The sequence below is a fragment of the Leguminivora glycinivorella genome, chromosome 11, assembly GCF_023078275.1.
Source record: "Leguminivora glycinivorella isolate SPB_JAAS2020 chromosome 11, LegGlyc_1.1, whole genome shotgun sequence".
Taxonomy (NCBI): domain Eukaryota; kingdom Metazoa; phylum Arthropoda; class Insecta; order Lepidoptera; family Tortricidae; genus Leguminivora; species Leguminivora glycinivorella.
In genome coordinates, this window is record NC_062981.1 from 6,955,270 (window position 1) to 6,969,060 (window position 13,791).

The 13,791-nt window shown below is 39.8% G+C and overlaps 1 protein-coding gene across 1 annotated transcript in view; it reads left to right on the plus strand.

Moving 5' to 3' along the window:
- Nucleotides 1-13,791, plus strand: part of LOC125230892 (nuclear pore membrane glycoprotein 210) — a 33,907-nt gene that overhangs the window by 2,228 nt on the left and 17,888 nt on the right. Inside the window, exons 4-13 of the mRNA XM_048136159.1 lie at nucleotides 234-321; nucleotides 2,917-3,147; nucleotides 6,696-7,167; nucleotides 7,534-7,619; nucleotides 8,229-8,408; nucleotides 9,522-9,653; nucleotides 9,992-10,077; nucleotides 10,522-10,685; nucleotides 11,586-11,714; nucleotides 12,844-12,980. Of these exons, the coding sequence (XP_047992116.1) occupies nucleotides 234-321; nucleotides 2,917-3,147; nucleotides 6,696-7,167; nucleotides 7,534-7,619; nucleotides 8,229-8,408; nucleotides 9,522-9,653; nucleotides 9,992-10,077; nucleotides 10,522-10,685; nucleotides 11,586-11,714; nucleotides 12,844-12,980 (1,705 nt within the window). The remainder of the gene's footprint in view (nucleotides 1-233; nucleotides 322-2,916; nucleotides 3,148-6,695; nucleotides 7,168-7,533; nucleotides 7,620-8,228; nucleotides 8,409-9,521; nucleotides 9,654-9,991; nucleotides 10,078-10,521; nucleotides 10,686-11,585; nucleotides 11,715-12,843; nucleotides 12,981-13,791) is intronic.

Consider the following 13,791-nt stretch of genomic DNA (forward strand, 5'->3'; position numbering starts at 1 on the left):
ACGGTGACCACTTTACATCAGGCGGGCCGTATACTTGTTTGCCACCGACGTAGTATAAAAAAAAAATGTATTTCTCTACGTCAATACTTATTTATTACAATGTCCTTGTTTTGTAGTATATTTTGATATTTACATACTACATCAATTTAGTTTTCCCTAATTTTCATTTTCCATCCCAAAACAAATGCTCAAATTAGTCAAATTAAAATAGAGCATTATTTTTTTAAAATTAGGTAACACATTCTCAACCTTGGAAGGAGTGAGTTTCACATGGACTATAGAGAACCTTGACAGTAACATCGGAAAAGATCCCCTAGTCACGTAAGTACACTCGATATACCTCTGCCTCCCAAATACTAACTAAACACTCCTCTGCAATATTATTTTTTTACATAAGTTTGAAAATTGAATATCCACTAACATTGGTAATGGTATAGTTGCAATCTTAGTTGAGAATCTTGGACAACAATCTTTAATAACTGGATCCATATATGTGACAATCCATCACAGAAAGGCCCTTATGGCAGGTATTGAGTTAGGCACAGATCCTAAATCTGCATTAAATAAGCTATCTAATACAAAAAAAAATCATGGCCCTAGGCCATGTACTTTTTTTTAAAAAAATCATCAAGCATACACATGCTAAGTATTGCACTTTTGAGAAAACGTGAAAAGAAGTTTGAAACTCACTTTAAGGGTGTTCCCATTGGAAGTTACATAGATGACGATTGATTGTGTATCTCAAGGTACATTTCTTTGAGAATCAGTTGTGATTGTGTTTCATCGAATTCCAGATCATGAAAAATCGAGCTTTGATTAGGGCAAGTCGCTTATAAGAAAAAAATTAGGAAAACATATTTTTTTGGCTTTTCTTCTAATATGTTGCTATCTGAACTATAGTACATAGTTATATATGTTTCAACTTACATTTAAGGATAGAAATAAAATCCCATGGTTCATTAAATATGTATATTTTAATCAGAATATCACAATTAGAATATTTAACATCTGCTCCTATAATAATAATAATTTTCGTATAGAGACTTCTAAATTATATTTAATCAGTCTACACATTTATAACTAAAGTGTCAGAATTATTCTGCATGTCTTATTTTTTTATTTATAAATTTTTAAAGTTACATAAAAATCACAAATTATTGACTCCCATACATTTGGGAAAAGGGCCCTTATGACCATCACAGATAAAAATTACTCATTGCTAATGTATTTTATTATTTTAGTTACTTATCTTGTATTATAACAGAATACCAAAGAAAAAATGTTATATGAAGTAAACTTAAAATCTTGATCATTAATCAGTAATTCTCATAAAACGTTTATTATAATTATTAATTCACACAGTACCTACCAGATCGATTTGTAATTCTTAATATTTGTTTTTTAATTATTTAAGACACTTAGTATATCGGAAGAAAACACATCTTACCACCGATAATGTCACCAATAAGGGACCATTCATAAACTACGTACCGGCGTGCGAAGTGTCGCGAGTAAGAGAGAGACAGTGGTAACGGCGGCATTAGTCAAAGGAAGAACATCTTCGCTTTGACACGCCGCCGAGTGAGGTTTGAAGTCAGATTGCACTTAGTAGCTACTCACGAGTAAGATTTTTATTTTAAAGTGACGACTAGGTACCTAAATCGGGTAATTTTTAAATTAGGTATCAAAGTACTTCATTGAATCGTACCTATATAACATAAACTAACTTATAAACAAAAGTTGTAAGTAATTACAACATTTTTTAACAACAGTTTTCATATTTTCGAACGCGCTCTGGCATAAGGGCCCTTTTCTACTAAACTTTGAGCTGAATTTTAATATAGAAATACTTAACGTACACTACTGAAACCAAGCTACAATTGCACGTCTATTCGTATATTTTACTATTTTGCATAAATTCAAAAATCGATAATTTCGAACGATTTTACAAAAACGTCGATATCTCCGTAACTAGAAACCGCCATAAGGGCCCTTTTCTTATGGATTGTCACATATAGCATACAGCGTCGAGCAATTTTCTCGCGCCGCAAACGGCCAACGTAGACGTGTATTGGACGAGGCAACGCGCGCGGTTTGTTCGGCCAAGCGAGGCACATGTACTATCAGCTGCAAAAGTGCATGGCGAATTTATCAATGAATTCATTCATAATTTCTCCATGCACTGATAGTACATTAGAGTTTGTCTAGCTAACCACTTTTAGGTTCCTCTCATCTACTCTGACTGGAAGAGATCCCTTATAGGGATAAGCTCGCCTTTGTACCTCTATTCTTGTCAGTTGTATATAAAACTGTTGTACACAGAAAGTGATTACTACTACTACATTAGACTATTGCCGCGCATGCAGATTGCTTTGCTCTGTGTAGATCCGCCTAATCTTGCCAGTTACCAATAATAATTTTATTTTAATTACATTTATGTTCATAGTTACCTAATCTTATACTTTTAAACGAGCAATTCTTGTATATTTATTTATTATATATACCGACGATCTCGGAAACCGCTCTAACGATTTCGCTGAAATTTGTTATGTGGGGGTTTTCGGGGGTGAAAAATCGATCTAGCGTAGCCTTAGATCCCGGAAAACGCGAATTTTCGAGTTTTCATGAGTTTTTCTTTCGCGTTAGTAAATGTAAAATATGGTCGTTAATTTCACCGCGCGCGCATCGATTCCGCTTAACTCAGTCGTACGAGGTCGGTCTAATGTACGCAGATAGATCGTAGGTGTCAGTCAGGGTTTCGAATCCCGGCAGAAATTAAGGCTTTGTTTTTTGTCTTTTTTTTTTGTTTTTGTATTTGTAAGAGTTTTTTTTTATCTAAAGACGTGATATATTAAAATAGAACCGAGCGAAGCTCGGTCGCCCAGATATTTATATCTTAAAACCACCACATTCCAGTTTAGTCCGCTGGCGGGACACAGACTATGAAGCGCCCCGCAGCATAGCCGAGCTGGAGAGCCTCGGGGTTCGCTCGTACTCTGTGCTGCTCTACGGCCAGGCCATGGGCGATGTGCGCGTCACCGTCTGTCTGAAGGACATCTGTACTGATTTCAAGCTCAATGTGGTCGCTAGTGTGGTCCTCACGCCCGCTATAGCTACTATAGCACCTGGAGACACGCTAAGATATAGGTATGTAGTATTTTGTTCTATGTATATAGCTTTATAGGCAGGCCACGGGCGATGTGCGCGTCACGTCTGAAGGACATCTGTACTGATTTCAAGCTCAATGTGGTGGCTAGTGTGGCCCTCACGCCCGCTATAGCTACTATAGCACCTGGAGACACGCTAAGATATAGGTATGTAGTATTTTGTTCTATGTATATAGCTTTATAGGCAGGCCACGGGCGATGTGCGCGTCACCGTCTGTCTGAAGGACATCTGTACTGATTTCAAGCTCAATGTGGTGGCTAGTGTGGTCCTCACACCCGCTATAGCTACTATAGCACCTGGAGACACGCTAAGATATAGGTATGTAGTATTTTGTTCTATGTATATAGCTTTATAGGCAGGCCACGGGCGATGTGCGCGTCACCGTCTGTCTGAAGGACATCTGTACTGATTTCAAGCTCAATGTGGTGGCTAGTGTGGTCCTCACGCCCGCTATAGCTACTATAGCACCTGGAGACACGCTAAGATATAGGTATGTAGTATTTTGTTCTATGTATATAGCTTTATAGGCAGGCCACGGGCGATGTGCGCGTCACCATCTGTCTGAAGGACATCTGTACTAGACGTGTGCGCCGATCATAAAACGATCGGCGGCGGCGTTTGCCAAAAAATCGGCGGCGGCGGCGTATTTTCGGCGTGAAATCGGCGTGACCGTGATTTTATGTTTCTTATATAAAAATCATTTATTTGTTATTATTCTTGAAATATTGATCAACACAGGTGTACTACGTATACTTTTATATAAACTATGAGTTAAATAATACATGGAAATGAACACGAAATAGGAAAAAATACTTTCGAATACGCTAATAATTATCCTTTGCTGGCACAAAACCTTTTTTGATCAATGTTGGCTTGCATTTAAGGATTCCTTCTTTAAATGTTCATGAATCTACAAGCAACTCTTTCATTATGATGAGCTTAGTGATGATAATGGGAAACTTGTAAATTGGGTCTCTCAATTAAGTTTTCCTTTGGCGCTGTAAGAAGATTCATATCATGAACATAACAGCAACTATTTGATTTGCATAATGTTACTACTACACTACGTCTACTGCTACTGAACGATATTATTACATATATATTATAACCCTAAGGGCTACCAGTAATCCAGCATGAATGTAGTCTGAACTGAACATTTAATTTCAACCTTTATGCTTGTATTTGCGAGAAAGCTGCTGAACCATTCGAATAATCTCGTATGATGGAAGCTTCGAAACAAGAACTTTGTGCCAATCGCGATCGTAGGCTGGAGCTACGTATATCAAAGCCAAAGCTCATTTTTATTATGAGGTTGGGTCTACGCTGAAAAAGAGGTCTTCGATATTGATGACCTCTCAGAAGCATACAACTTCAGCACAATTACAAGAATTCCATCGTTATCACTGTCGAGGAAAAAAGAGCTTTACATGCTGAACTATGCTGGAAACGAACATCCGGCATATAGCTCTCGGCAATTTGAGTTGGATGCAGACAGTGGTTCTGTTTTTTTCTTCTTGGATCACTGAATAATTTTCCATGTGCTATACGATACGTGCAGGACATGTTTGCCGAATGCACCTGGATTGGTGGCCCAAGTAGCAACTGAATGGTTACCGTAGCTTAGCCGGGGCAGAGGCAGACGAAAAAAGAGATACCAGGACGACCTGGACGCATTTTACAATGACTGACGGGAGCGGGCATCAAACCAACCGGGATGAGTGGGCGAAAAAAGAGGAGGCGTTTTCTCAGCAGTGAACACATATTAGGCCACTTAAAACACGATACGATCAAAATGAAGTTTGGCACTTGAAACCACAGAGAATGGAATGAAAAGCTTCATTTCCTGCAGAACAAAATTAGGATCATGCGAAGTGAAGCAAACCTGGATTACCTGGGTAGTATACTTCTAAGAGTAAGACGCAAAAAACAATCGCTTCCTATTTCAATCTGCCGATTTACAGTCTTACACATAGCGGCTATAAGCAATTTGCCGACGCGGTGGGCACGTGAGCATTTTAGAACGGACAATATTTCAAAGAGCCATGCAATCTTGATTAATGAATGAATGGTAGTCATCCAGATGAAACGATAACAGAAGATCCAACAGGGAAAAAGTTCTTGGCTCTCCACATGTGGTTTTCTCGTAGTCGCTGAGCTGAAAACCATTGTGTCAAGTCGTATGCTAGGTCAACGTTGTCACTACCACAGATCTCCTCGCATATCCGGTTTTCGCATGCCTTTATAACTTCACATTAAGGTTCCTAATCTTTCTTAGTGCTAAATATATAATATTTTAATAAAAGTAAAGTATATTTATTGGAAATTGTAACAAATAAAAGCATAAAAAGTCCAAAAATTTAATATCTTATACTTTTAAACGAGCAATTCTTGTATATTTATTTATTTATTTATTTATTTATTTATATATATATATTTATTTACACTGACGATCTCGGAAACCGCTCGAACGATTTCGCAGAAATTTGTTATGTGGGGGTTTTTGGGGGTGAAAAATCGGTCTAACTTATCCTTAGGTCCCGGAAAACGCGAATTTTCGAGTTTTCATGCGTTTTTCTTCGCGCGCCATCTCGTGTGCAGTAGTTGTACTGTTAAGACAGAATTCTTTCGGTCGATGTAAGTACTATTTATTGCAAACACTAGATGGCGACACAGGTCAAGGCTAAAACGAATAGAAAATACACTATTTGAGTTTTTGTGGCGAAATGCGCGCCATCTCGTGTGGAGTAGTTGTGTTGTTAAGGCTGAGAATTCTTTCGCTCGATGTAGGTACTATTCATTTTTGAACCAGATGGCGACACATGTCAAGGATACAAAACAGAACCGAGCGAAGCTCGGTTGCCCAGATATTTAAGTTTTATATTCAAATACTAAGTTTGAGCAGTTTATTAACCACCAAGGTCACGCCGATTTCACGCCGATTAATAATCGGCGGCGGCGGCGTGGCCAAAATCGCCGGCGGCGGCGGCGCGCCGGCGCGGCGCACACGTCTAATCTGTACTGATTTCAAGCTCAATGTGGTCGCTAGCGTGGTCCTCACGCCTGCTATAGCGACTATAGCGCCTGGAGATACGCTGCGATACAGGTACGTAGTATTTTGTTCTACGTATAGCTCTATAGAGTCTATAGACGGGCCCTGGGCGACGTCTGTCTGTCTGAAGGACATCTGTACTGATTTCAAGCTCAATGTGGTGGCTAGTGTGGTCCTGACGCCCGCTATAGCTACTATATCACCTGGGGACACGCTGAGATATAGGTAAGTCACAATATGTATTACTCTACAGTTACCCACAGGCACTGTGTGTGTCAACGTCTGTCTGAAGGACATCTGTACTGATTTCAAGCTCAATGTATTTTCTAGCGTGGTTTTTCCAGCTATAGCGCCTGGAGACGCCCTACGATATAGATAATTAGATATTTATGTAGTATTTTGTTCTACGTATACATGACACAAAAATCTCTACGTTTACTGTTCCTTTAACTCACATTTTAATTTAATTTAATTTCAGAGTGGTCCGCGCTCGCGCCGGCCGCCTCACAGTCCAAGATGTCGCCGAAACTCTCTACCACTTGACCGTCCCGACCTCCGACATTGCCCGCCTAGAAGACGCTATAAGCCTCGTACGAGGCACCCAAATTGGCACAACGAATGTCCACCTCTTGTCAGGAGCTACTGAAGTCGCTACAGCTATATTAAACGTCGCTGAACCACACAGTATTAAAGTGTCTATACGACCGGCGAACTTAGTTATACAATCAGAGATGTTCATCATACATTGCATAGTATATGATGAGGACGGTCACGCGTTGACTGCGGGTGATGAAATGCTGATAAGGTTGACGGTCGAGGGTGACGCGAATGTGGACTTGGTCAGGTCGACGGAAAATGGGACGGTTACTGATGCTGTGGCGAATAATGCGGGGCAGTTCACGGTTACTGCGAAGCTGTATTCTATTGCTGGGAGAAGTGTTTCTCGAAGAGTAAGTAGTTGATTCTATTTTATTTATTTCTCGTTCTATGAGTGTTTAGTTTGGTATGGGCTAAGCGAACGCTCTTTTAGACTTCGTCAAATGGAAAATATATATGTACATATAAAGACCGGCCAGTAAATAAGAAAGCATCAGATCACTTGATTATTTATTTACATTGTGATGTTTACCTGAGTAATTTTTTTATTTATCAGTACGCAAGGTGTAAATTATTATCATTGACACACAAAGTTAAATTATCTCTAAAAGTCGTGCAAAAACTGCATGGGTCAACCACCGTCCCTAATTCTCATAACATGATTCGTGTAACATGAATGTTTATACTAATGTTTTATATCTTTTAACATTTGGTTTTAGGTGGAAGGCAAAGCATCGGCAATAGCCATAGAGCCATTGGCAGTGGTACCTCCAGAACTTTACGTGGCGTGGACTGACACTACTCAGTAAGTTGCCCCATTTTGTAAGTGATGAAGGGGTTATTGGTCCTTTGATTTGACTGCCAAAAACGTTCGTTAACTTATAAATTTAGAATTGAAGTTTGATATAATAATCAATTAATTATAATGGTTAAGACATATAAAAGACTTACATACATACAATCACGCCTGTATCCCATAATGGGGTAGGAGCAGAGCACATGAAACTACTCAAGTTCCAGTGCCACTCTCGGCAAATAAGGGGTTGAAAAAAAAACGAAATTGTGACATTGCAGCCTACGCCCAAATTTAACCCGTATCCTACAGGCGACTTCCACGACACCCGCGTCAACAAAGGGGGTGGTGAAATTCTTCATCCGACACCACATACTTACAAAATATACAATTTAAATCCAAATCCGTGGCCCACAAATGGTCTCGCCGGAATATCAGCGCTGACCCTATGGTTCGCATTATGCTGAGGCGGGACCATTTCGTGGTAAACGACAATTTTATGTTGTGTTATAATAATTAAATGCTTTTGTATTGTATTATTTGTAATGTTTATCACAAATAAATTAATTTGTATTGTAAATTTTATAATATATATTTAAATTTACCATTCTAATTTCACAGAGAAATTCAGCTTCGTCATCGTGGAGGCGGCGACGAACCGGTTCAATGGTCTGACGTAGAAACCGCGGAGTCTCATGCTATCTCACTCTCTCCTGGAGGCTTGCTAGCTGTGCGAGGCACTAGTGAGATAGACGTGCGAGTGCAACTGAAAGACTACCCTTATGTACGGGCTTTTGGCAAGTAAGTATACTTTTAGTATCCATTCTATACCCTGGAACATGGTTATGCTCACTTTGTAAGATTTCATTTTTCAAACATACCGCCTTGTTCTACTAATGAAAATGTGCTTTTTGATAACTATACACATTGACGACCGGTCTGTCCTAGCGGGTAGTGGCCCAGCCTGCGAAGCTGCGGTCCTGGGTTCCTACTACCTATTAATAGACACGACCACGGTGTTTTCAGTCAAAGGAAATAGTAAATCCCATGTTCTTTCGATATGTTTAGGAAAATTAACGATAGAGGGCGTGAAAATCAATTATAAGCCGTAGTGCAAGTTGTTCGCTAGATGTCATTGTTACGCCCGCAAACTGGGTAATGACTTGTTTTCGTAAAATGTATAAGTATTTTTTTGACGTCCAAAATTCTCGCTAGATGTCGCTGTACCACCCGCAAACTAGCGAACGGCATTCTATGGCTAATTACATGTATTAAATTGTAAATATTATTTATTTCCTAATTTATGGCAAAAAGGTTAACGTTCAAAAATTAATTAATGTGATGTGACTGATTGATGAATGACCTAATTAGAATTCCCGCCATAAAAATGTGGCGTTCCAGGTTTAAAGGGTCCACATGATTTATGTTCTAAAAGTAACCTTTAGGCTTTAGGGAAAGTCACATGAAAAGTTGTAACTTAATAATAGATGGCGCTGCATTCGAAAATCTTGACTGATAACTCTATACCATACTATTCAATATACTCTATGGACACGACTTCGCGCGGCAGCGGCAGGTTGTAGTGATGTTTTTAGAATCAATGTATGGCCAGGCAAAGAGACGTTCTCGGCTTTCTAAACCAAGAATCCATATGCTCATATTTTGTGCGTCGTTCGTGCATATTGATTTCCTGTGTGTCTTTGCTTGGAAGATGGCTCTTTATAAAGCAAGTTATAGGACTTAATCGCAGTACGATCGACGACTTTATCATAATGTGATAAGGCCTACGTGCATTTAGATCATTTTTGTGACACGTTCATTTCGCCCTGTCATGGATAACTGTTTTAATTATGACTTATCTAACTTATCCTATCCAAATAAATGATTTATCTATCTATCTACTTTTGTCCACAGAGTTTTAGTTGCCCCGCCGGAGTTGATCCAAGTATCAAGTTCTGGTCAGGCTCGCGTCGGCAAGCCACATCATTTGCACATCGCCTTGACTGCTACGCACCCTACTACTGGCGAATACTACAACTTTCATACGTAAGTAATGTGCAACTTTTACAAGGACCTCAAAACAAAAGACTGCTAGTCGCCCGTCGGGGTTAATCCAAGTGTCGAGTTTAGGACACGCTCGCGTCCACATTAATTATTGAGATACACTCACATGATTTCAGTATTTTTCCTTTTATGACGGTTACCGTGTGCTGGCAGGCAAGTATGGTCGCGCGATAGATGATAAAACATCTGGCCGTCCCTATCGCACTTACAAATAGTGCGATAGGGATGGCCTGATGTTTGTATCTGGCAGGATGTTTATTTTATTCTTATCTTATCTTTCTATACTTTCCTAATTTATTGTGAACTGTTTTGCGTTATAGATGCAACTGTGCGTCTTTCGCGGTATCACTGCTCGAAGGCCCAGAGCCCCACAACGTCACTGCAGCCCCTTGGGTAGAGCCAGTTGGTGAGTTCCATTATTGAGTTTATTCTTTTGTTTTCGCTTTCGCATTTGTTAATAAATTGGGACATACATTTATTTGCTGTAAAAGTTGTGATTAGCTTAATGTTTTCTTCTATTCTTCTAGTCGACCGGTCTGGCGCAGTCGGTAGTGACCCTGCCTGCTGCGCCCGGGTTCGAATACCGGTAAGGGCATTTATTTGTGTGATCAGCACAGATATTTGTTCCTGAGTCATGGATGTTTTCTATGTATATATGTATTTATATATTATATGTATATATTGTTGTCTGAGGAGTACCCACAACACAAGCCTTCTTGAGCTTACCGTGGGCCTCAGTCAATCTGTGTAAGAATGTCCCATAATATTTATATTCTAGATAAACATGGCGACCCGGCCAGGATCGCCATATGACTGCCGTCACAGTTTCCTAAGTCTATTTTGTTTGCAGACGGCGCGTGCTGTGTGATTGAATGCGCATGGGCGACCCGCGGTGTGTCGCTACTGCGCGTTTCTCGCGGACGCGCGGGCGCCACGGCGCGCGTGCTGGTCCGCGCAGCTCCGAGAGTCGTGTGGCCAGCGCGTGCTGCCGCGCTTGTCGGCTCCACTCTGCCTGTGAGTACTGTGTGCATTCACCTATACAACTAATGTATCCTGGCGCACGTTTTGGTTAGCGCGGCACCTAGATTAGTATGGCCGGCGCGTGCTGCTGCTGTAGTTAGTTTCACTCTGCCTGTGAGTATATGGAACGTGCATCAGCAGCGGCTGGTCCGTACAAGCCGATTCCCACCGGCTTGCCTAAAATTTATTACTAGTAAAGTACCTAATGTTAGGGTAGGGTTCTTTTTGCTCAGTGTTGCCTAGCAGAAATTTTCACCAGCCGCCACTGACGTGCATTAGATAGTTTGGTATCTTGTGACCTGCGTCAGGAACAGAAACTTAGACGTTGCTAACAGATACTGACCTCTGCTCCGTGCGTACGTATGAAATATAGGTTCAGCCAAATTATAACTTAAAATCGCCGTCAATAGAAATTGTCAACAATGTATACAAACCATTCTATAAAATATCAATATTCTAGCACAATTTTATTATTTTAAAGGTTGAGGATCATAATGTGAGATGAATTGATTAAATAACACATGGCTTTAGCCGTATCTGATGAGTTAGAATGGAAATTAAAGACATTTTGACTACAAGGTTTGTTTATATTGTTCAAAAATTCTATTGACGGCGACTTTATAAGGCTACGTTAGAAATATAAAATGGACATTTTATACTTCACGCTAATGATTAGAAGGCTCTTGTACTGCACCCTACAGTTAATGTCTGTTTATTGCATTCTCTTGGCTTTTCTCTTCCATCTTTAGTGTTTATCTTTCCGTATCATAAAATAGCGATCAAAACTGTTTACTTGCCAATCATAGTTCAATTTTAACCAACTTCACATAGCACCATGTAATTTATTTAACATGTCTTTTTTTTCCTATAAAACATTTTTTTTTCCTTTTACAGGTATTAGCCGAAGGAGAGGCCTTACTGCCCGAGTCGAATGACCCTCGCATTACGGAACTAACTACACGTGACGGGCCGCCACCGCACCGCCATCCAGATTTGCAACTCTTCACTTTGTCCTGTCGTAGGGTAAGTTCTAATCTGATTTCAAACGTTTAATCTGGTTTCAGATATCTCAGTTGAACATTCAATACTTTGAGCCTTAGCCCGGTAGCCTGAGTCAAATGTTATCCGCAACGGGAATCTAACATTACGCAACTCATGCCGTCGCGATACCTAACCTGGAACTGTTTTTTCTCAAACATGCAATGAAATATTGTCTTTACGTTCCTTAAAATGGGCTGGGAAGTATCGCTTTTTGGGCGCAACAACTCGAGAGGACTGTAAAGGGATTTCATATTATTTTTTAGGCCTAGGCCTGCAAAGTAACTTTTTTTTATAAAATATTGTCCTTTAGAGCATTTTTTTTTTATTCCATTGTATGTTTGAGAAAAGCACTATACATGCCTCGGCGTGAAAACGGATTCCCGGCCTCGTATCCCTATCCGGCCTCGCTCGCACGCTCGCTCGGCCATATATACTCACTTGGCCGGAAATCCTCATTTTCCCGGCCTCTGATGTAATGTACTATTACTGTCCCGTCACACCGGGGACACGATTCTCGGCCCACAGCCTTCAGGTTAGCAGCTTAGCAGGCAAATCATATTATGAAAGTTTTTCGGTGAAACCGGACTAATCCCAATAAGGCCTAGTTACCTCGGGTTCAAAGGTCAGATGGCAGTCGCTTTCGTAAAACTAGTGCCTTCAAATCTTGGGGTTAGTTGTCAATGCGGACCCCAATCTCTCATGAGCCGTGGCGAATGCCGGGATAACGCAAGGAGAATGGATGGATGAATCATTTTTCACAACTGAGGAAACGTTCAATCGAGCCAACAACACGTCAGTAAGTTAAATAAATAAATAAATATTATAGGACATTCTTACACAGATTGACTGAGGCCCACGGTAAGCTCAAGAAGGCTTGTGTTGTGGGTACTCAGACAACGATATATATAATATATAAATACTTATATACATAGAAAACATCCATGACTCAGGAACAAATATCTGTGCTCATCACTCAAATAAATGCCCTTACCGGGATTTGAACCCGGGACCGCGGCGCAGCAGGCAGGGTCACTACCGACTGCGCCAGACCGGTCGTCTCGACCGGTCAGTTATTTTCATAATAACCTACTTATTTAATTATTGTTTGCAGAAAGGCGACACCCGCCTATCATTGATATCGGGTGCAGAAGAACGCGAGTCTGCAGAGTTCGATTCTGCGTGCGCGCAGCATGTATCACGCATCAGATTAGAACCGGCTGATGCTAACAACTGCTCCGGGGGACCTAAGTAAGCTGAATACATTCTTTAGTACTCATTGTAATGATGCCTTGTGACCTAAAATTTGTTGTTCCTTGGCCGTAGCATTTCCAAACTCTCGTAGGTCCGCCATTTTGAAAAATTAAAAAGTAATATTACATAAAATCCGTTATAGCTGCTGCAAACATTTCACGAGAATTGATGGATAAAGGTAACCAGTAGAAACGAAAGCATTTCTCTGAAGCCACCTGTAGACGTAGATATGCGTAACGTGTTGTTCTGCCGAAATTAATTAATACATTAATATTGGAATTAATGACTAATATGTGACTTACCGATAAGTTATGTATCTGCATTAATGTATGACGTGTAAAATAATGTTTTACCAATAAAGTATCTGAATCTGAATCTGAATCTGTGAGTGTGTTTAGTAAAACGTCCCACTTTGTCGGTTACCATTAACACGAGATTTGCTTGTATCTTTATATGAATAAACTGACAAAGCGGCTTTATAGCAATCGAATAAGTGGGACGTTTTCTCGTGCACACTCACATATTATGTTTTTGAGATGAAGTCGTTCAAGTTATAATAAAATCGTTAATAAATGAAAAAAATAAAATCAAAAACAGCTATAATTTGAATTCAAATGAAGTACAAAGTTACTATAATTAATAAGAGATGTATAGAGTCTTAAATGTCAAAGTACATCTATAAATTAAACATGATAAAAAAATACAAATAACTAAAATAATTTAGAGTTGTAAAACTAGATGTCACAACTAAAGATAATAAAAATACTTAATCTAATTTTTTTTCTTAGAGATGTATATGGTCTCCAAG